Here is a 24,076-nt window from a genome sequence, read left to right as displayed (position 1 = left end):
TCAACACTGGCTCCAGGACCCACGAAATCTCATGGCAGCAAGTCAAACATGGGCAAGGAAACCTCTTGTGATGACCATCTACTGCACTGCACAGTCCTTATAGAGACACTCCTATCATCACATTGAGGATCCCCTCCATTGTCACAGCTATAACCTGATCACTGATGCTCAGTTTGGGTTCTGTCAGGACCACTTGGCTTCTGACCTCACTACAGTCTTGGCCCAAACGTGGACAAAAGGGCTGAACTCAAAAGGTGAAATGAGAATGACTGCCCTTGACATCAAGGCAGCATTTGACAGAGTGTGGCAACAAGGAGCCCGAGCAAAACTGAAGTCAATTGGAAACAGGGGGGAAACTTTCTAATGGTTGGAGTATTATTTAGTACACCAGAAGATGGTTGTGGCTGTTGCAGATCAGTCATCCCAGTTCCAGGGCATTGCTGCAAGAATTCCTCAGGGTAGTGTCCTAGACCTAGCCATCTTCAACTTTTTCATCAATGGAGTTATTAAGAGTGTTGTTATTCAGTGGCACAAATCATTGGAGCTTTGATTATGTAGTGACGAGGTTTGAGTTGTACCCACATGCTGGCACTCCACTGATTTGCCAAGTGGGCACTTCCTTTTGGTGGCAGGGGTGGGGAGGCATGTGAAGAGTATTCCATCACACTCCTGACTTGTGCCTTGTAGATGGTGGACAGGCTTTGGAGAGTTAAGAGGTGAGTTACTCACCATTGGATTCCTCGCCTCTGACCTGCTATTGTAGCCATATGGCTGGTCCAGTTCAGTTTCTGGTCAATGGTAACTCCCAAAATATTGATAGTGGGGGATTCAGCAATGGTGATATTATTGAATGTTAGGGGGAGATGGTTAGATTCTCTCTTATTTTAAATGCCTGGCACTTGTGTGCCACTAATGTTACTTGCCACTTAATCAGCCCAAGGCTGAATGTTGTCCGGGGCTTGCTGCATGTGGACACAATGTTTCAGTATGAGCTGTCACGAATGGTGCTGAACATTGTGTAGTCATCAGCTAAAGTCCCCACTTCTTATCTTAGGATGGAGGGAAGGTCATTGATGAAAAAGTTGAAGATGGTTAGATCTAGGACACTACCCTGAAGAATTCTTGCAGCAAGGTAACAATTGCATGAATGGAATCATCACTGAATTCCACTTAAGCTACTTCTAGCTTACTGATTAATATACTTGTGTAAAATTCCTGGTTCTATTCCAATGAAGTTATTTAACCTGCTTCAAATAAAGGGAATACATGAATGTTAAAAATGCACAGAAGAGTTTTACACTAGCCTGTTACCCAATGAAATCTCAATCCCAAACGTGTCTTACTAGATACCAGAATTGTTCTATTGAACGGGATTGGTGAGAATGTGAGAGCATGATTTAAAAAGCCGCTACTATTTGGCTCAAAGCTTAAACTGTTCCACTGAGAGTGAAGCTAGGCGATATGTCAGTATCATAGTATAGGCCCAGCCCAGCCTTCACAAAATCCAATTTTCAGTAAATTAATGTACAAGTTGGTAACATAAATACTGTGCATTGTACAAAACTAGGCAAGACATGATAGGTATTTGAAATATCTGATGTTTAAAATGAGCACAATGCTGTTCAAGAACTGCTTTGTTATCTTTAAGTGTATTAAGCAGAGGTATGAAATGGGCTTTGACAGCCCTCTATAGGTAATGAAAATTATTTCAGTTTTTAATAAACAGGAATAATCATTTCAGATCATCTTCTACTTCCTGAACGATATTTCTTTTGCGCAATTTGCTAACCACAGTTTGGCAGGCACTGACTCACAATGTGCAATCTCCTGAATGATTCCATTTGTCATTACAATACCACTATACCTTCAATAGCAAGTAACTGCAAATGACATCAACCATTTCCACCTTCTGAGTAATAGTCTGAATGTTTTAATGATGAATACTGAACATGGGGTAATCAGATGATTCTTCAAGTCAGCTCAATGAATATAAATCATTAAGAACACTGCACAGTAAGAGAGGGTGTGGTTGCTGGCTCTTTAGTCATTGTGATGCATTCATATGGAGTTTTTAATTCACTGCCTCATCTTTAGAGGTTTGAGACTTTCTAACTAACCTTCCTAAGCTTTTATTAATTGTAAGTGGTAATTTCATATTAGTTGCTGAGTCTTGAACTGATCACAGAGAAATCATTTATATATCTATATTAAAAATCTCACAGCTGCTTCCATTTCCTCTCTATGCCATTTCACTTCCCGTTGTCACATTTTTACCTCACTCATGCGTCAACCTTTTCTACAATAAATTCCTATGGAAAATCTATAATGCTTTATTTAAATTTATGCTTGAAGGCCAAAACTTCATACTAAAGTCATTTGAAAGTCAATACTTTTGCCCAAAGCAGTGAGGCCTCTGAGTATGTGCAGTGCATATAATTTCCTAGGATGCCTTAGGGCCAGGCAAATAAACCAAGTAATTTTAAAAGCAAAATACTGCGGATGCTGGAAATCTAGAACAAAAACAAAAATACCTAGAAAAACTCAGCAGGTCAGACAGCATCTGAGGAGAGGGATACAGCTGACGCTTCGAGTCCGTATGACCCTTCATCAGAACTAAGACATATGGAAATGAGATGAAATATAAGCTGTTGGAAGGGGGTGGGACAGGAGAGCTCGATAGGGGGCCAGTGATAGGTGGAGGCCAAGAAGAGACTGCCGAAGATGTCATAGACAAAAGGACAAAGGGGTGTTGACGGTGGTGATATTATCTAAAAGATGTGCTAATGGGGACATTAAGGGAAGCAAGCAGGACAAGCTAGTGGCAGATGGCCCTAATGCAGGTGGGGTGGAGGGAAGGGATCGAAATGGGCTAAAAGGTGGAGATGAAACAATAGATCGAAATAAATTTAAAAATAGAAGGGAAAAGAAAAAAATATAACTGTAAAAAAATTATAAATTATTGGAAAAATGAGGATCGGAAAGGGGGTGGGGATGGAGGAGAGAGTTCATGTTCTGAAATTGTTGAACTCAATATTAAGTCCGGAAGACTGTAAAGTGCCTAGTCGGAAGATGAGGTGCTGTTCCTCCAGTTTGCGCTGAGCTTCACTGTCCTCACTTAATGTCCCCATTAGCACATCCTTTAGATAATATCACCACCGTCAACACCCCTCCACTGGCCCCCCATCGAGCTCTCCTGTCCCACCCCCTTCTACCAGCTTATATTTCATCTCATTTCTATATGTCTTAGCTCTGATGAAGGGTCAGACGGACTCGAAACGTCAACTGTATCCCTCTCCGCAGATGCTGTCGGACCAAGTAATTTTGTTGCCTTTAATCTAGTGATTGCTTTGTGAAAAATATCAAAAATATTCTGAAGCTACACCAAGGTAAAATTCAGAGAGAGAGAGAGAGAAAGAGAGAGAGAGAGAGGGGGGGAGGGAGGGGGGGAGGGAGGGGAGGGGGGGAGGGGGGGAGGGAGGGAGGGAGGGAGGGAGGAAGGAAGGAAGGAAGGAAGGAAGGAAGGATCGATCCAAGATCATCCTGTTTTGGAAGATTATTATTTTCGGTACCAGTGGAAAGTGCATTTGACCAGAAATGAATGCAACCTACAGACATTCCAGTTCTGTTAAACATTGGGAAGACCAGAGCCATCTTTTGTCCCTGTTACAAATTCTGTTTCGAACTCTCCCTGAGCTTCTGACCATATATTTGTGCCATCACTAAGACCATATACTTCCACCTCTGTAACACTGTCTGACAACTCCCCTGCCTCAGATCACCTGCTGCTGAAGACTTGACACGTCCAATGCACTCCTTGGGAGCCCTCCCAAGCTTTAGTCTCCATAAACTTGAGGTCATCCAAAACTCTGCTGCCCAGGTCCTAACACACACTAAGTCCCATTCACCCATCATTCTTGTGCTTGCTGGCCTCTTTATTGGCTCCCAGTAAAGCAATGCCTTGACTTTAAAATTCTCATCATTGTTTCCAAATCCACCCATGGCCTCGTTCCTTCCTTTCTCTGTAATCTCCTCCAGTCATACAACTCTCACCTAATTCTGGCCTTTTGAGCATCCCTGCTTTTAATTATTCCACCGTTGGTAGCCATGCCTTCAACTGCCTGGGCCTGAAGCTTTGGAATTCCATTCATTAACCACTCCGCCTCTCTTTTCTCCTTTATTAGGACACTCCTTAAAACCTACCTCTTTGACCAAGATTTTGGCCGTTTTCCCTAATATTTCCTTATATGGTTCGGTGTCAAATTTTGCTTTATATTGCTCCTGTGAAGCACCTTGGGACACTTAAAGTGCATTATAAACACAAGTTGTTCTACCAGTGGGTTAATTAAGGTTTTAATAGGCTTTCTGATAAATTCAGAAGCTCCTTTAGCATCTCTCCCTAAGAGTTTAATCAAAGCAGCTTTTAACATTCACCACAGGATGCTGTTTCCTAGATTGAAACACTTATTAAACATTGACGTTGGGGAACAGTAAAAGTCATACGCAACTGCAGATTTTAAAAATCCATTAGGCAACTAGTCAACATTTCTAGCTCTTCTACTACCTACGGCATTCAAATATTACGATACAAATACGTTCAATTGCCAATACACAGATGAGCCATCACAAACCAGCGATAGCACAGTTTCATTTCATTAGGATTTAGTTCATCCTGACCTGATCTAAATATATTTAAATTTGCGGCACTATTGAATGCTATCAATTTTTTGAAAAACGATGATATTCTAGCAAAATGTGCTTCTCTCTCTCTGAGTTAACGTTCTTTTTGTTATTTTGTCATTGTCGGTTTCTCTTTATTATTAAAGATGGCCAGTTCTTGCTTACATAGAGCCATCTGTCGCACGCCCTAACATGGTTGTGGAGCCCGATTGCAGACCTGCATGGCTTTCCACAATGCGGGCAACGAGCAAAGGCTGAGCTTCTCTGGCAATTCTATTTGCCACCACACTGTGAACACAGGCATTTCTGGAGATTGTGCTTCCAAGATAGGTGATGTTATCTACGGCCTTCAGGCTTGTGTTATTGATAGTCACGGAAGGTGGGGTATAGTCAGTTGAGTGGTGGTTGGTGGAGTGTTATGTCTTCCTTAAGCTGATGGTTAGCCCATAGTCATCACCGCTTTTAAAAACAGTCCATGATCCTTTGAAGGCTACACTCACAGTGTGACATGAGGACATATTCATTGACAAACAGCAATTCCCGTATCATCATCTCTGATACCTTAGTTGAGGATTCAGTCATCTCAGGTTGATGAGATTGCCATCTGTTCTAAATTAGATGCGTATTCCATCAATATTTCCATCAAATTCCCCATAAAGGGTGACAGCAAAGAATATACTGAAGAGCACAGAGGCCATGACATACCCCTCCTTCACACCACTGGTTACATCAAAGGCGTCAACGTATTCATCACAGACAGTGACTGCCCATCGCACCATCATGAATCTGCTTTATCAGGTTTACAGCTTTATCAGGACATCCATGTTTGGCTAAGACTTTCCACAAGGCCTCTCTAGTTCCTGTGTCGAAGGTCTTTGTCAGGTCAACGAATCCACAGTACAGTCCCATCCGTTCTTCGCAGCGTTTCTCTTGTATTTGTCGAAGGGGAAGATCATGTCACAAGTGCCCCTGCCTTTCCTGAACCCCCACTTTGACTTTCTGGCAGTACACATTCTGCTATGTGGCTTACCAGCCTGTTGGGTAGAGGTTATGCTAGAGTCTTACCAGCTATCACAAGCAGTGAGATTCCTCTTAGGTTGTCACATACAGATTTTCGTCCTTTCCCTTTGTACAAATGAACAATCATGGCATCCTTGAACTCATGAGTTTTCATATTTGTATGATGCATTTTATGTTGATCTATTATGCACAAACTTTAGCAATTATATACTGAATATTACAGTGCTGTGTTAGTTTAGTTTTGTTTTTCCTGGTGTCTGATGTTGCATTCATTTTCAAATGTTAAAATAAGATCATATTGGAAAATAATTTGAAAGCATTGTTGCAAGGTTTCACAAATGCCCGCTGGTGAATAAACTATATGAGTAAAATAAAACATGATCTTCCCAAGCAGTACAATATATGGGTTTAAAGTGCCTGTTCATGTGCACAGATGGATTTGTGTTTCAATACATCATGCATCTTTACAGAGAAAGGAAGGTGAGAGTTTACTGGGCCCCTGCTGTATGACATTGTTGAGAACTTAAGTAATAGGAGCAGGAAAAGGCCATACAGCCCATCAAGCCTGCTCCACCATTCAATGATCTTCTGCCTTAACTCCACTTTTCTGACCTCACCCCATATCCCTCGATTCCCTGAAACAGCACAAAATCTGTCTATTTCAGTCTTGAATATACACAACAGTGGAGCATCCACACCCCTCTGGGGTGGACAATTCCAAAGATTCATTACCAATGAGAAATTTCTTATCTCAGTCTCACATGATTTATCCCTTATCCTGAGACTGTGCCTCCACATTCCAGATTCTCCAACCCAGGGGGAAAAAAGCTTCTCAGTGTCTATACTGCCAAGCCCCTACAGAATCATGCATGTTTCAATGAGATAACACAAGGACACTTATTCTTCTTCTAGACTCTACAGGACTCTATAGGCCCAATTTCCTCAGCCTCTCATTACAGGACAACTCTCTCATCCCAGGAACCAATCTAGTAAACCTTTTCTGTACCACCTCGCATGTAGGTATATCCTTTTTTAAATATGGAGACCAAAGCTGCACACACAACTCCAGGCATGGTCTCACCAAAGCGTTATACAATTGTGGCAAGACTTCCTTATTCTTGCACTCTAACACCCTGATAGTAATAAAGGCCAACAAGCTACTTGCCTTCCTAATTGCTTTCTGTACCTGAGTGCTAACGTTAATTTCCTTGTATAAATACACCCAAGTCTCAACGAACATCAACATTTACAAGTTTCACACAATTTAAAAATTCTGCTTTTCTATTCTAACGACCTTACATTTCCCACATTATACTCCATCTGCCACCTTGCTGCCCACTTACTTAATCTGTCTATATCTCTTTGCAGCCTCTTTGCATCCTCCTCACAGTTTACATTTCCACTTAGCATTGTATCGTCAGCAAAATTGGATGTGTTATTCTCGGTCCCTTTGTCTGAGTTATCAATATAAATTGTAAATATCTGAGGCCCCACTTATCTCTACTCTCTGCTTCCTGTCCATTAGCCACTAGTAGATTACCCCCAACTCCATAAACTCTTATCTTGTCTGTTAACTTTTATGGTGTAGCACCTTTATCGAATGCTTTTTAAAATTTAAATATACTACATCTGCTGGTTCCCCATTTTCTATCCTCAAAAAATTCCAATAAATTTGTCAAATATAATTTCCCTGTTGGATTAAGCCCTCCTTAAATTTTGTTACGAATACTGGAGAGAGGTGCGAGAATAGAATCCAATGTATTAAGCACGCAGTGTACACTGACACTAAAGAATGCGGCTGGAATTATCACACTGACAAATCCTTCAATGTCAGAAGGTGTTCCACTCTCAGGTCCTGTAGTTGGAGAGGCAATAGACTGCTTAACACCTGAACAGGGCTCTCAATCTTCACTTTATAACTTTTGCCTTAAATGTAAAGTGGAAGAGAACTTTAGGGATAGGTGACCACCATGATGCCATTTAAAACAACTCTCTGATCTTAACCATAAAAAATAAAATGATTTTTGCTACAGATATCACATATAGCAGATGTAAATATATCACAACGTGGCTTATTCATATAACCAAGACACTGATTAAATTTCAGTCTTTCTCTGGAGCTATTGCACACACCATCAACTTTGGAAAGATCACTTTTAGTTACATTTGCTCTGAAGATTTTTTGAGTCTAGTTTAATAAAGTTTGACGCACCAACATTATGATCGTCTTTACAGCACAGCAGCTACAGACAGCATTAAATTCCTGACAGCCAGTTGGTGAAGGAAGAAACTAGAGCCAGTCTTTACTTAGAATAGATTTATTCAAAGTGAAGCATTATAGGCAACTAACTATCTGCTCATCCACTCAACTCCTGCGTTAGTAAGTGTCTCTTTATACGTGCTCAAGTAACCTTCCAATCAATGCTCCCCATCTGTATGTACTTAACCTCAATTGATACAATTAACAAACAGTACAAATGCACAGTTGAGGACAAGCTGAATATCACAATACTTAATCAAGAGGAAGTGGGCAGAAAGTGATTAGTCATACCAAGTATGAAAAGCGAATCACTAACAACTCCATTAGTACAGCACTTTAAATATAAAAAATGTAAAATCTTCCCTTAAGCTTCTCTGCTGTAGGAAGATCAATGCCAGCTTCTCCAATCTCTCCAAGTAACTGAAGTCCTTCATCCCTGGTATCATTCCAGTAAATCTCCCAGAGGTTTACCAAGGTTTAGCCTAGCTTCCTTGCTTGTTTTTCTTTTTAAACATCCTTAACAACTTGCCCTGCCATCTTTAAAGATTTGTGTATGTCAGCTCCTAGGTTTTGGTCTTCCTGCACCCTCTTTGAAATTGCACCAGTTGATATTGCTAGTCCTCATTCATCCTCCCACAACACATCACTTTCACACTTCTCCGCGGTAAATTTCACCTGGCACATGTCTGTCCATTTTACCATCCGTCTATGTCCTCCTGAGGTCCGCTGCTATCCTCCGCACTATTAATTACACTATCAAGTTTTGTGTCATCTTCAAACTTTGAAATTATATCCTGTCCATGTCACTAATATATATCAACAGGAGCAGTGATCCTAATATTGACCCTCGGTGGACTCTACACTTCCCTATTTGCTCACCACTACCCTCTGCATTCTGCCTCTTAGCCAATTTTGTATGCACTGCCCCTTTAATTACACAGATTTCAAGTTTGCTAATAAATGCCTTTTGAAAGCCCGTACCAAATGTACCACCTTCATCAACTTTCTCTGTTACTTAATCGAAGAACAGTTACCTTCCGGCTGGAGTAATGTGCATGTTTTTGCAGTTTGGTGTTCAGAGCATCCAGGAACATCTTATCAGTAACCTTCCCCACATTTACACAGGCATCATCAAGAATTGAAATGATACCCTTGTGTTGCTGTTCCACCAAATCCACAATGATCTGATTGTTAAAGTAGTCGATCTGTAGAAAGACCAAATAAAGAGAAAGTAATTTTCTCTTTGAACATCCAGAGTTTAGTCAATTGCATATGCAATTTTTAAGCAGCAATCAAAATGATCAGAATTACCACATCATACATATAATTTGAAGTGGGAATAAGCTGGGGTAAGAGATCATATTTATTGTGCAAAACAACTACCTACCTGGACTCTGTTAAAAGAAAAACTTAAGCACTTTTACCTACTGAGTTATTATCCATCTCTGCTGCAAAGCAGAGCAAGGGCAGGGGAGTGGTAGGGGAGTTAAAGGGTTTAACATATTTGCATCAGGCTAATGGTTCAAGTGGGCTGGAAAAAGAGGAGAGTCCTGGATAATAATTATTAACATCACTAAAACAGATTACCTGAGTCTTAATCGCATTGCTGGGGCCTTGCTTTGTGCAAACTGGCTATCGAAATCTGACTACATTGCGCTGTCACTATACTCTGGGACATGAGTTCAAATTTCACTGCAGGGTCACTTAGCAGCGAAGTGGTGGAATTCACTTGAATGGGAACTGCAAAACCCAAAATCTGATTAACTCAAGTCTTAATTCACTCCCCAGCTGGCAAGGGCACTCTGGAAAAAAATATTAGATTGTGGATCGTCAAAATATGATTCATATCTGCAAAGTACAAGAATGAAAGTTACACTGATGAAGCAGACAGTACCCTTTTGAAGTGCATTGTTGCAATGCCCTTGGTACGACTTTGGCATATATAAGTGACTCACAAAGGAACAACAAGCATTAAGTTATGAACAAGAACATCCAATCGTCCCCGCACCTCATTACAATGAAATAGAAATAAAACTGTTCTGTTCCTTACATGTCTCCAGGGGATACCTTCACGTTGGTACTCCTCCTGTTCCTGCTTCAGGACAAGCTGGATGAAGAGCTGCTGCAGTTTCTCATTGCAGTAGTTAATACAAAACTGTTCCAAGCTGCAAACATACAAAGATACAGTCAGACTTTGACAGACCTGCCTATTTTGTTGCTTTCATCAATTAAATTTTGTCCTGGTAATTTAGAACAAATTGAGAGAGGGAAAAACAAAATGTAGATTCTTCTGCTGTGACTAACCCTTACCCCCAATCAATTAATTTTGTCCAGCTTTGAAGGCAGAGACTGAAGTCATGATACCATTACAACTACACAGGCACTCGTCATTGCCCATGCGTCCGTTTTTCACAAGGAAGCTGAGACATTGGATGTTCGCATGAAAGGATAGGCTACCGCAACTGAATGTTTTTTCATTCATTCATGGGATGTAGGCATCACTGGCAAGGACCACATTTAGTTCCCGTCCCTAATTTCCCTTGAACTGTCTTTTCTGACAACCAAGTGGCTTGCTTGGCCATTTCACAGGGAAGCTAATTTAGCAGTTATAGCTGTGGGTCTGGCTGAACTAGAGAAGGACAGCAAATTTCCATTCCTCAAAGACGTTAGATGATATTTTATGACAATTCAGTGGTTAGATGGTCATCAATACTGATAATAGGGTTTTATTCCAGATTTATTTCATTGAGTTTAATTTCCCCACCTGCTGTGTTGAGATTTGAACTCTATCTCTGGATTATTATTCAAGCAACATTACCAATATATTACTGTTTCCAGTTTATCATGAACCTGTATACTGAGCCTGATCCTGCCTTTACTAACATCCACAACTGTGCACTTTTGTTGTGAACTATAGGAACTGATAACTTTTAAAAAGAAATTCAAACTTGCAGTAAATAGCTGAATGGATGACACATCAAGATTTCACATTGTAAGACATTTACTGTAACAAAAAGACGAAAAGCACTATTGGCTAAATACTATTTTTGTAGGCAACTTATACTACAGAACAGAATACACCCATCTTATTTTTAGCACAACAGAAAAAAATCACTGTCAGGTACACATTACACTGTCTTTTAAGTGGACATTCAATTCTCCCAGAAGCAGTCAAAATGATTCTTATCTCCCGAGGGTTTGCTTCTGTTGTTTTCCTTTTTTAGCCTGGTAACATTTAGCTCCTGAATAGTCCTTCACAGCTAGTATTACTGGAGATCCTCCCTCTACCACAAGTTAGGGAAATCTTCAAGACTCGTTTTAACCCCTCACAAACTTGGTCTTCCACCTGCAATCTGGCTTGGTGAACCATACTGTGATGGAACAGAACCTTATACTGTATATTTTTATTTTAAAAATTTGATGCATTCATGGGATGCAGGCATCGCTGGCTAGGCCAGCATTTATTGCCCTTCTGAAGGTGGTGGTGAGCTGCCGCCTGGAATCACTGCAGTCCACGTGGTGTGGGTACAGCCACAGTGCTGATAGGGAGTTCCAGGATTTTGACCCAGCGATAGTGAAGGAACGGTGATATATTTCCAAATCAGGATGGTGAGTGGTTTGGAGGGGAGTTTCCAGATGGCTGTGTTCCCTTGTGTCTGCTGCCCTTAATTGTCCTTCTAGATGGTAGTGGTCGTGGGTTTAGAAGGTGCTATCTAAGGTGGCTTGGTGAGTTCCTGCAGTGCATCTTGTAGATGGCACACACTGCTGCCAACTTGCGTCAGTGGTGGAGGGAGTGAATGTTTGTGGATGGGGTGCCATTCAAGCAGACTGCTTTGCCCTGGATGGTGTCAAGCTTCTTGTTTGTTGTTGGGGTTGCACTCATCCAGGCAAGTGGAGAGTATTCCATCACACTCCAGACTTGTGTCTTATGGATGGTGGACAGGCTTTAGGGAGTCAGGAGGTGAGTTAGTTGCCACAGGATTCATAGTTTCTGACCTGCTTTTGTAGCCACAGTATTTATATGACCACTTTCTGGTCAATGGTAACCCCCCAGGATGTTGATAGCGGGGGATTCAGCAATGGTATCCTCATGGCTATTTCTTAATTGTAAACTGGACATATGTATTTGGCTATCTACCGCTTGGTCACTGCTTTGTCATTGCATTATAGGAATCAAACATCCTTCAACTTTTCCTAAGTTCCCTTGTAAAATAGAAATAGGCATCAATTTATAGGTTCTCACAATCAGCTGCTGTAACTTGGGCAGAAGGCCAATAGGAATCAGAAAGAAATGGCTAAGTGCTACGGCCAAGGTTGCCATAGATCTTCCACCAATCAGGAAAACTCTCACTGAAATTCACCCCCATGATAGCTTAGGACTGTGAGTATCTATACTGTGGAACAGGATAGGAATGGAACAATGGGACAAATTATCTATCCAATAAAACTGGAAAGTGGCATGAGGTAAAAATCTTGGTTGTCCTCTAAACAACTCTGCTAGAATTTCAAAACAAGTGTGGCTGATTTACAACAAGGGTTTAAGGTTCTCTAACTTGGAACCAAAAATTATCCGCATGTCAAAGCAGTATCACATTGAACAGTTGGCCTCAAGTTTGTTCTAAAAGTTTTGAACAATGTGTACCTAAACTTGTGAAGTTCTAAATTAAAGTGATTTGTGATCTAGTGAAGGCCAAAAGAGCACTATTTCCAAATAACTCACATGAGAGTAATGCTGTTGATGTGGTGTACATGGACTTTCAAAAGGCATTCGATGCCGTGCCACACAACAGACTTGAGAAAAGTTATAGTTTATGGAATAAGATGGACGGGAGCAACATGGATACAAAATTAGTTGAGTAATAGGAAGCAGCGGGTTATGGTCAATGGATATTTTTCAGGCTGGAGGAAGGTTTGCAGTGGAGTTCCCCAGGGGTTGGTACTGGGATCCTTGCTTTTCCTGATATATATTAATGATCCAGACCTTGGTGTGTAGGGGACAATTTCAAAGTTTGCGGATGATTCGAAACTTGGAAGCATTTTAAACTATGAGGAGGACAGTACAGAACTTCAAAAGGACATAGACAAGTTGGTGGAGTGGGCAGATCGGTGGCAGATGAAGTTCAATGCAGAGAAGTGAGAGGTGATGCATTTTGGTAGGAAGAACATGGAGAGACAATGTAAAGTAAGGGGTACAATTCTTAAGGGTGCGTAGGAGCAGAGGGACCTGGGTGTATATGTGCATAGATCATTGAAGGTGGCAGGACTGGTAGAAAGAGCAGTTAATAAAGCATACAATATCCTGGGCTTTATTAATAGGGACATAGAGTACAAGAGCAGGGAAGTTATGATGAGCTTATATAAGGCACTAATTAGACTTCAGCTGGAATACTGCGTACAGTTCTGGGCGCCACACTATAGGGAGGATGTGAACATATTAGAGACAGTGCAGAAGAGGTTTACAAGAATGGCTCCAGGGATGAAAAGCTTCAGTTACGAAGATAGATTGGAGGGGTTGAGACTGCTCTCCTTGGAGAGGAGAAGGCTAAAAGGAGATGTGATGGAGATGTTCAAAATCATGAGGGGGCTGGATAGAGTAGATAGGGAGAATCTGTTCTCGCTTGTAAAAGGATGGAGAACGAGGGGGCACAGATTTAAAGTGATTTGCTAAAGAAGCAAAGGTGAAACTTCCCCACACAGCTTGGGTCTGGAATGCACTGCCTGGAAGTGTGGCGGAGGCAGGTTCAATCGAAGCATTCAAGAGGACATTAGGTGAGTATTAAAAATGAAACAATGTGCAAGTGTACAGGGGAAAGGCAGGAGAACTGCACTAAGTCATAATGCTCATTTCGGGAGCCAGTGCAGACATGATGAGCTGAATGGTCTCTTTCTGCATCATAACAATTCTGTGATTCTGAGAGATGAATGCATACCTGAACAATCCAAAAGGGTCATGAAAAAGCAAAGTAATACAAAGGAAAGCCGAATAAAATGGGTTTAAAACATGTGCCAGAGATGTTTGAAAAGTTCCAGACTATGTGGAACATCACAAAGTACGACAAACCCCCTTAGTAAAATACTATTGAGCTGATCTCTTCTATCTTGCATTACGAGCTACATTGGTGGAATCTGTATGGGAACAAATCAAGTTATCTATCATGGAAGAGAGGAGGCCCTGATCTAACAGCTGTTATATTGCAATAACCAGGCAGCAAGAAGGATGTTTCCTGGTTTAGTTGCAATATTTGATCTCAAACTTCAGTGAGGTTTACCCTGTAAAATTGTGGATTCTTGCCTTTGATCAGTGCTGAGATATCGGAGAGTCTTAGTTTTCAAACCAACAAGCAGTTACTGATATAGTATTCACCATTTGCACATGTATATTTCACGTAATTGCAGATGGGGTAAACTCCTCATTTTGCAAAAAGGTTATATTTGTGAGATTAAGTCAAAGTGAAATTAAATTAAGCCAGTTCTAGGAAAGGGACGTGTAGCTGGATTTCCTAACTGCACGATCATTTCTGAGAAGTGACCTAGTGACTTGACATCGCTGGAGATCAGAGCTGGGTAACCAAAAAAGGCAAATAGAAGCTAATTTCAGCTTGTAGTGTGCAGAAAACAGACACCCAGACTCCTGATGTGTTCAGGAGAAGTAAGCAGGGCTCTTGTCAAAAAGGTCAGTTTTCTGTTTGGCAGTAAAAAGAAAACAGAACTCCTGGAGCTCTTTTGGTGAAGTAATATGCAACCTAGCTAAACGGGACTGACTTCTAAAAACAGTGTAAATAGCTCAGGCATGCTAAAGAGCCGAGTGATTGCACCCATAAGTGACCAGGCTGTGAACCGGTGTGTTGCTGGTTGGTTGGTTGAAGAGGCACTCTGGAAAGCTACGCCATCAGGACTGTCATGACCCAAAGGGGGGAGGGCTCACAGAATGGTGACGTGTCAGTGTTAATCACACCCTTGTACCTCAGGTGGAATAAAGCAACTCAAGGGCCAAATCCATTGAGTGGGAAATGTCAGGGATCCTACGTACCAGAAGCAGAGTTTGAAGACTATGAGACCGCACGTGGTGCCACATTGGGCAGGAAGTGATGCAGAGACAGTTGAGACTTTGTTGAAACTAGTATCTTTGTTGTCCTCAGTGTTGCCTGAATTCATCAAGTCTTTGGTACATACCTTGTAATGACAGCACCTCCCTCAAACAGATTAGTGTTGATGTGTATTCATTGATGTCTGTCTTGGCATGGCTTAGTTACTGTCAATCTTGCTCTGATTAATACTGCAGCTCGGTCTCATGGGTACATTTGGTAAGTTACAACTTTTTAGGACAGGAATATTTTACATAATGAATTTGAACACTGGCAATTGTGAATGCACTATTGCATTTTGCACATTAATTAATTAATATATTGACAAAGACACACTGGACCAATATTGGAGGCACATTATTTTGATGCAGTGAATTCACTGCAAGGGTCACAGCCAACTGGGACATCCTCACTAAGCTGATTGTGAAATTCCAATTTGTTCCCGTTAATGTTTGTTTATTGCCATATTACATTTGCTTTCACACAATCGTGCGCTGGCACAGACTGCCAGTTGGAGTCAAGGCTACAACAATATGGCTCTGAATCTACAATTCATGCGAGCACAGATCACCACTGGAGCCTCAGAATTGTGAAATTGTCCCATGTATTGTTTCACATTAACCCGAGATGGAAGAATGTTCCTGAGTTGCATTCAAATGCAAGTTCCTACAGAACAAAAGAACATTGTATAAAGTTCAAATATGGTCCCCTATAAGCTTTGCAGTTGCAGTATTGCCAGGAACCTTCTTTTCGAAGTACATATTCCTCTCTCTTTACCACCTTCTTCAATTTTCTCACCTGATTTTCTGAGGTTGCCAGTTTTCAGTAACACACAGTTTCATGGGCACTGGGAGCGCTCCAACAGCTTCTCTCAAGTGGCCAATTTTTCTTATGTTAGACGAGACAGTGAGCGTGAATGAGCGTCACAACCAACCCCAATGCTGTTCCCCCTGTGATACCCACATATGTGCATGCCCGGCAGCAGGGCTGCTAGATAATAATAAGCAAAAAACTTGTTTACTTTGCTCAGCGTTTGCCTGGATTTGCTGAGGCCATAGGAGTGCCCTAACTTTCTCATAAACTGCTCCTTTAAGTGCATACCTGTTGTTGTCAAAGATCTCAAAGCCATAGATATCCAGGACACCAATAACCGTGTTTTTCCCATGGATTTTGGCATCATAATTCTTAACTTCAATAATATCATTGATTCGGTTGACAATCCAACAGAAAAGGCGATCGTATATTGCCTGCAATGTGAAAGCAAACAAGTATTAACTGAACAAACGGTCAATATTGGTAACTATTTTTTAAGTGTCAGCATTCTACTCGGCTGACCCTGGATGACGTTTCTGGTATCAAATAAGAATAATAAAGTCAATAATTTCACTGCATCAATCCAAAATGAATCATTAAAAATGACAACACAGTTGATCGCCATTCAGCCCACTGCACTGCGTCTGGAACTATCACCTCCAACCCATTTCCCTCCTTTCTTTCGATTATTTCATTCCTGGGATGTGGTGATTCTGGAAAAGCCACATGCATTGCCCATCGGTAGCTGCCTTGAAATGGTGATGATCAACCATATTTTCATCGAGATTGTTTATACAACTGAGTGCTTTGCTAGCCCAATTCAAAAGGGAATTCAAAACTGGAGTTTGGTATAAACCGGACTGTCACACTGTCATAATTTTCTCCCAAGTGTCAAGAGAAATGCTAACAAATTTATTGAATCCATTGAATAATGTGAACTCTCAATCTCTGGGTTGGGAAGTTCCAATAATACAATTTGTGCTGCATATGGGTATTGATCTCTGCTGGGAGTTCAGGATTGTAGGACGCTTTTTTTGCTTCACTTTAACCAGAGACGATTTGATGGCCCTGTACGATAACCACGATGCCACCAGACGTAACTGCCTTTACAAATAGCCCAAGTCTCTAGTTTAATAGACATCTACGTTAAAGCAATCCAGATTCTAACAACTGTTTAAGAAAATCTTCTAACCTTCCCTCTTCATTCGTCTAGTGATAAGCCAAAATCTGTCACCTACTTCTGCAGCCAGAGGTCTTGGCCTCTTGAGCATCTCTGATTTTGAATCGCTCTGAATCGTTGTGCCTTCACCAGCTGAGGCTGTAAACTCTTGAATTCCCTCCCTAAGCCTCTCCACCTCTCTACCAATCTCTCCTCTTCAAGACCCTTCTGAAAATGAGCTCTTTGACCAAACTTTTGGTCACCTGTCCTATTATCCCCTTCTGTGGCTCAGTGTCTTTTCTCTCGGAGAGTCGTTCATCTATGAAATTCTCTTTCCCAGGGAGCAGTGGAGGCGGGGTCATTGAATATTTTTAAAGCTGAGATGGATAGATTCTTGTTTGACAAGGGAGTTAAAGGGTATAAAGGGTAGACAGGAAACTAGAAACAGAAAATCGGATCAGCCAGGATCTTACCAAATGACAGAGCAGGCTCAAGGGGCCATATGGCCAACTTAGAATCCTATGTTCATACGACTGTATATGTCAAATCTTGTTTGATAAATTTCCTGTCAAATGTTATGTAGCCTCTGGGAAAGAGGCTACATAAATGCAATTTGTTGTTACAGGTTCACTGACCATTGGAGACAATCTTTCATTGCTTCTTTCTCCAAACTTTACATAATTTTGAAAGCTTATGAGACCTCCCCGCCCCACCCCCAACCTTGGCCTTCTCTGTTCTGCCAAGCCCTAGTTTTTTGCACATTTCTCCGTAACTATAACCTTTTATTCTTTCCATCATTTCACTGTACCCATTTCATGGCTCTTATACCCTTCCCTGTAATGAACACCCAGAGCAACACAGTGTTCCAACCATGGCTAGTCAATATTCTGTACAAATTCAACATCACTTCCTTGCTTTTATATTGAATGGCCCTGTGTAAAAAGCATAGTTTCCTTTACCAATGCCCTTTTCTAGCTGCCCTGCCTCTTCAAATAACTACATACTTGCATCTCTTTGTTTCTCTTTTATTCAAAGTCTTATTTGTTAAAGTATGTTGCCTTTCACTTCTTTTCCACCAAAAATGCATTTCTTTAAATTTCACATCGTTGCATTTTCCCCCAAACACCCAACTCCATTAACCTGCTCATGCCTTCCTGCATTCTTCCTCACAATCTGCAATACCTCTTTACTATTAGCAAATTTCAATTGCATTCCTTTTGTGTCTCTGTCCAAACTATTTCTTTAAATAGAAAACATAAGGTCCCAGCACAGATTCCTAGGGCACACAATCCATATTTTACAGGTCCAAATAAAAAACCCATTTAACCCTGCTCTTTGCTTTCTACCTTCAGCCAGCTCTCTATCCATACAGCTAGGTTCTCTTCCATAAAATATGCCAAATGTTTTTACAACAAATTTAAGTAGGACCTATCAAAAGCCTTCTGGAAAAAAATATTATAAGCATTGACGGCAATTCTCTCAGATTAACCTGTGACTGTTGCAAGCAATCACTAATTTCATTATATATCCTAATTTCCTAGCACATCACTTTCACTCTTTTTTGAATAGGGGAGTGCCAGTCTCCAGTCCCAACACAGTTCCCATTCTTAAAAATTTCTGCAAAATTATAGTCCAGTAACTCTCCAGTATCTCTTCTCAACCCCTTTTAATTTTCTATGATGCATATCATCAGGGCTTGGTGAGTTTACCACATTAAAGCTCATTCATTTTTTAAAACTGGCGTCACACCCTCCTTAGGTATGCCTGCAGCCTTACTTTCACCTTCCGCTATAAAAAAATGGATGCAATTTCTTATTCCTTTGCTCCAGAGAATAAGATGACTACCTTTGTTTCTTTTCCTTTGTTGCTTATTTATTTCACAAAAGCCCTGGCCCTAAACTTGTACCTGGAAAAATAACACTCAAATTTAGTACAAACGTATGAATTAGGAGCAGGAGTAGGCCATTCGGCCCTTCGAGCCTGCTCCACCATTCAGTGAGATCATGGCTGATGTGATTGTAACTTCAACTCCACCCTCCTGCCTACCCCAGGTAACCTTTCACCCCTCGCTTATCATGAATCTATCAACCTCTGCCTTAAAAACATTCAAAGACTCTGCTTCCACTGTCTTGAGGAAGAGAGTTTTAAAGACTCTCAACACTGTCTTAAATTGGTGACTCTTTATTTTAAACAGTGGCCCTTAGTACTAGATTCTCCCACAAGAGGAAACGTCCTCTCCACATTGATCCTGTCAAGACCCCTCAGGATCTTATATATTTCAATCAAGTCACCTCTTACACTTCTAAACTCCAGCGGATACAAGTCTAGTCCGTCCAACCTTTCCTCATTAGCCAACCCACCCAATCTAAGTATTAGTTTAGTAAACCTTTTCTGAGCTGCTTCCAACGTATTTACATCCTTCCTTAAATAAGGAGATCAATATTGTATACAGTGCTCCAGATGTGGTCTCATCAATGCCCTGTATAACTGAAGTGTAACCTCCCTATTCTTGTATTCAATTCCCCTCACAATAAATTATAACATTCTATTAGCTTTCCTAATTACCTGCTATAATTTAGACTCCCCAGGCTGCCCACCCCCACATACCCCTGGAAACAACACATGCTCCACGCCGACCCACCCCACAGCCATAAAGCACTGTGGGATGGACTAATGAGGGCCACGCCAGCAATCTGATTGGCCAGCAGCTCCATTAGTGCCAGCAACGCCAGGAAGGCATCAGTGGCCGCTGCCGGGACTGCAGAAGGAAAAGGGAGATCAAGGACCATGGACCCCTAGAGTAGGTAAGTCCAGGGTCTTGGGCCAGAAGGGTTTGGTTAGGTTAGGGAGAGGGGCAAGAGGAGAGGAGGAGGTGGGTTTAAGGGAAGTAGCGGGTAGGAAGTTGGGGGGGTGGGGTTTGACCATTGGGGGGACCGCCCTGCGATCAGCAAAGGGCAACCCCCAAAGAGCGACTAACCCCCGAAGAGCGACCGTCGCTCCCCCTTTCCTTCCCGCCCTTTAAACAATTAAGTTAAATAATCGGGCTTCCCACTCTCTCCCAGCTGCCAAACGTTTTATGGTGTGGCCAGTGTATTTATCAATAAGCTTGATAACAAACCTAATTGACCCTTTATTGTTCATTTAAAAATAGTGGACAGGCTGCCAATTTCAGCACCCAACCATGCCCTCACGTTATGGAGGAGACCTTGGGGGTGGGAGAAAAGGCTGTGGGATGATGTCCACCCTATTTTACATGCTTGCCCCATCCCACAGGAAACATGCCCACTGGCGGGGTGGGGCGCACGTAACATTCAGATTTAGACTCCCCTGAATCTGATTTACATAGGAACATACGAATTAGGAACAGGAGTAGGCCACTCGGCCCCTCGAGCCTGCTCTGACATTCAATAAGATCACGGCTGATATGATTTCAACTTCGACTCTACATTTCCTGCCTACCCCTAATAACCTTTCACCCCGTTGCTTATCAAGAATCCGCCTACTTATGCTTTAAAGATATTGCCTCAACCTCATAATTAATTAAGAGTGCCTGGGAAAGACTGCACATTATTGCTGTCAATTAAGATGCCCATAAATCATTGAGAGAAGCCATTTTCCAGAATCCAGGCTGTTCCAAATGCCCACACCCAGCTCAAAGGCATTTTCTCATTCGTTTATATAGCAGCCTTAAAGGCAGATCATCAAAATGTAATCGAGACCTTGACTAATTCAAAGCTACTTCAGAATAAAGTACATTTCCTGAAGGTATTTTGAAGCTGGTTTTATTTTGAACGAATTGGAATAAACTCAGTGTGATTGACCCTTTTCTCTGCTTCGCATCAACAGCACACATTTAGTACACTGATTCATGCTGTTTCGTGGGGAAGAACGTCAGTTATTGACTCTAAATTGATGACACCAAACTAGACTTTGATTTTCAATTTGCAACAGGAATTTTGGTTGCCACCTCTCCCTGTCTCCTAGCAACAGATCATGCAATAGATAAAACATGAAGCACTTAGCTCATGACATACCATTGAAGGAACACAGTCACAGGAAGTCTCACAAAAATCTAACTTCGGTAACCACAAAATTATCTAAAATTTAAAATGCACCTTTTATATTGAAATTATATAGTAATTCATTGGAATAAGCACCCCTCCTGAGAATTGGTATTAGTGCAATGATCAATATCTTTCCGTGTTACATACCTGTCTCTAGCTATAAGTTGTGAAGCTAATGAACCTGCATCATTAAACTTATTTATCAATATTCTATGGGGGAAAATAATTAGGCCAAAATGCTTTATAGTTAAAGGAAGATTAATTCATCACCTCAAGTTGGAACTACCGCCTGTGACAGATCCATCAACTTCAACCCCCTCCACCCAGGCATCAGAATGCTCTTCTCCAGCTATAATCTAAATTGTGCTCTTGAGGTGCAATATTTCCAATTTGACACAATGTTCACTTTAAAAAAAAATTATTCGTTCACATGAAATGGATGTCAAGACCAGGCCAGCATTTATTGCCCATCCCTAATTGCCCTCAAGGTGGCGGTGGTCAGCTGCCTTCTTGAACTTCTGAAGTCCGTATGGTGCAGCCTCACCCACAGTGCTGTTAGGAAAGGAGCTCCAGGATTTTGACCCAATGACAGTGAAGGGACGGCGATATAGTCCCTGTGAAACACCTTGAAATGTTTTTCTAAGTTACAGTTGATACACAAATGAAAGCTGTAGCGGTCTTATTATTAGTAAGAGTAGATGGTCACTATGAACATTCCACATATCCATCATACTTTATTGAAATTCCGGTTCCAAAATAAAGGGCTGTGAAATCTGCCTATGGTTCCTAGTGAAGAGGCTGTCAATAAATACTTAGAGCAATCTTCAAATTTCTGCTACGAGGTAGGCCTGCTTTTAATTCCATTACCTTGGCAAATGCATCCCGTCCATAGCTGGCCTCCTCTTCCGTGTGCTGTTTGTCGATCACATCCCGGCCTGTAGCTACAGTCCGATACAATAAGGCCTTCTCCACTATGTCGCTTTTTGTAGAGAGCAGCTCTGCAACCACGGACACCAGCTTACTGTTTTCAATGAGAACGGAGTCACCATCCATTGCAAACTTCAAATTTCCCTGTTTTTAAAAAAAAAAACCAAATAGGAGAGAGTAACCATCATAAACTGCCCTGTTTAAGTAAAAGGACATCCCAGGAATAGATTTCTGGGACCTCATATTAAAAAGGCAGCAATAGAGATCATGAGTGAGGAGGGCTGTTGCATGAACATCAGATGCAGCAATAAAATAGGTACTTTACTTCAATTAATTCAACTTTGAGAGAAAGGGGTTACTAATTTCGCCAACAAAGAAAGGAAAAGCTGCAAATGTTGGACATGCGAATTTAAAACAGAAAATGCTGGAAACGTGCGGCAGGTTCATCAGCATCTGAACAGATGAGTTGTGATGTTTTGTGATGTGCATCAATCGCCCGCAGGTGAAGGGTCTCTGTCGAAAAGTATTGTCTATTAGGTCTCCTTTCAGAAATAACACTGTGTAGCCTCATCCACTTAGAATAGTCACTTGGATAAGGTTTGGTTTGTCTTGAATGGAATGGAATCTACGTCACTGACAAGCACCGTAGAGCAAGTGACGTGGGGCAGACACAGGCAATGTGGCTGTGGCGGCGTGGTGGAAGCGGGTGATTTTGGTAGCGAAAAGGCGGTGAGAGGACGACGTTGAGTTCAGTGTCAAACATTTAGAAAATCCAAGCAGTCACAAAATAAATGGTGAAAGCCGGGTGATAGCCAGAAACAGGTTGGGAAAGGGTTGAAACATATTCCATTAGGTGGTGAAAAAATAAATTAAAAGTTATAGAAATAGAGGAATAAGAAAAAATAGGGAATCAGAAAATGAAGATAAACAGGAGCTAAAATCTGCAAAAAGCAGGAAGTTTGCAGTAAAAACTGAAATTGTCTGAAATACACAGCAAGTCCATCTGTATCTGAAAATAGAGAAGACACGTTGACCTTTCAGGTGCAGTGCCCTTATCAGAATCCTTCTAATCAAGTTCTATGTCCAACATGTTAACCTTTCTTCTCTCTAAAGGTAATACTCTATTACCAGCAATTTCACAGAGTCATAGAATGATGCCACACAGAAGTAGGCATGAGGTCCATCATGACTGTGCCAGCTCTTTGAAAGAGCTATACAATTAGCCCCACTCTCCTGCCCTTTCCCCTTAGCCCTACAAACTTTTCCTTTTCAGCATACATCTGATTCTCTTCTAAATGTTACTAATGAATTCATTTTCCTGGGCCTTTTCAGCCAGTGTGTTTCAGATCATCCATAACTCAATGCATAAAAAAATTCTCATCTCCCCCTGCTTATATTTGAAATCTGTGTCATCAATGGAAACAAGTTTACCCCCAACTACGCTATGAAATTAAATTTACCTTTTTAATTATTGCGTGTGTTATGGTTTTGTTTTATTTATTTTGGTATGTTTTTAAAGGGTGTTAAAGTGTAGCAATACATGGATCAAACAACTGAGTCACAAAGGATCATAGAATCACACAGAAGAGAAGGATGCCATTCAGCCCATAATGCCTGTGACAGCTCTTTGAAATAGCTGCCCATCAATCCCACGCTCCTCCCACGCTCCCCTCCACAGCTTTGCACATTTTTCTTTTTCCAAACGTACACGCAAATTCCTTGTGAAAGTTGTTACTTAATCCACTTCCACAATCCTTTTATCATAGCTCACTGTTTAAAAACATTTCTCCTCAACATTCCCCCACACCCACTCCCATCTGTTATTTTACCAATTACCTAAAACTTGTGCCCCCTGATTACCGACTCCTGCCAGTGAAAAGTTACTCTATCAAAACCCCTTAAAAACAAGTCAGCAATGTGTGGAGTGCTTCATGACAACATTTTTGCTTATCGTTTAGCACAAATTGTTATCCGAACAGTTTTATTAGGATAATATTAGTGTTACATTATTAGACCTTTGCACATTGCTGTACATATGTACATAACATCTGACCTCAAAGTGCTGCACAGA

At 41.3% G+C, this 24,076-nt stretch overlaps 1 protein-coding gene across 1 annotated transcript in view; it reads right to left on the bottom strand.

The window, feature by feature from the left end:
* Positions 1-24,076, bottom strand: part of myo1d (myosin 1D) — a 595,519-nt gene that overhangs the window by 417,251 nt on the left and 154,192 nt on the right. The window contains exons 8-11 of the mRNA XM_078529816.1: positions 21,946-22,149; positions 16,144-16,289; positions 10,008-10,122; positions 8,992-9,162 (exon numbers count right to left, since the gene is read on the bottom strand). Coding sequence (XP_078385942.1) covers positions 8,992-9,162; positions 10,008-10,122; positions 16,144-16,289; positions 21,946-22,149 — 636 coding nt within the window. The remainder of the gene's footprint in view (positions 1-8,991; positions 9,163-10,007; positions 10,123-16,143; positions 16,290-21,945; positions 22,150-24,076) is intronic.

The sequence above is a fragment of the Cetorhinus maximus genome, chromosome 25, assembly GCF_964194155.1.
Source record: "Cetorhinus maximus chromosome 25, sCetMax3.hap1.1, whole genome shotgun sequence".
In the NCBI taxonomy this organism is placed as follows: domain Eukaryota; kingdom Metazoa; phylum Chordata; class Chondrichthyes; order Lamniformes; family Cetorhinidae; genus Cetorhinus; species Cetorhinus maximus.
This window is presented reverse-complemented; position numbering and strand designations above follow the sequence as displayed.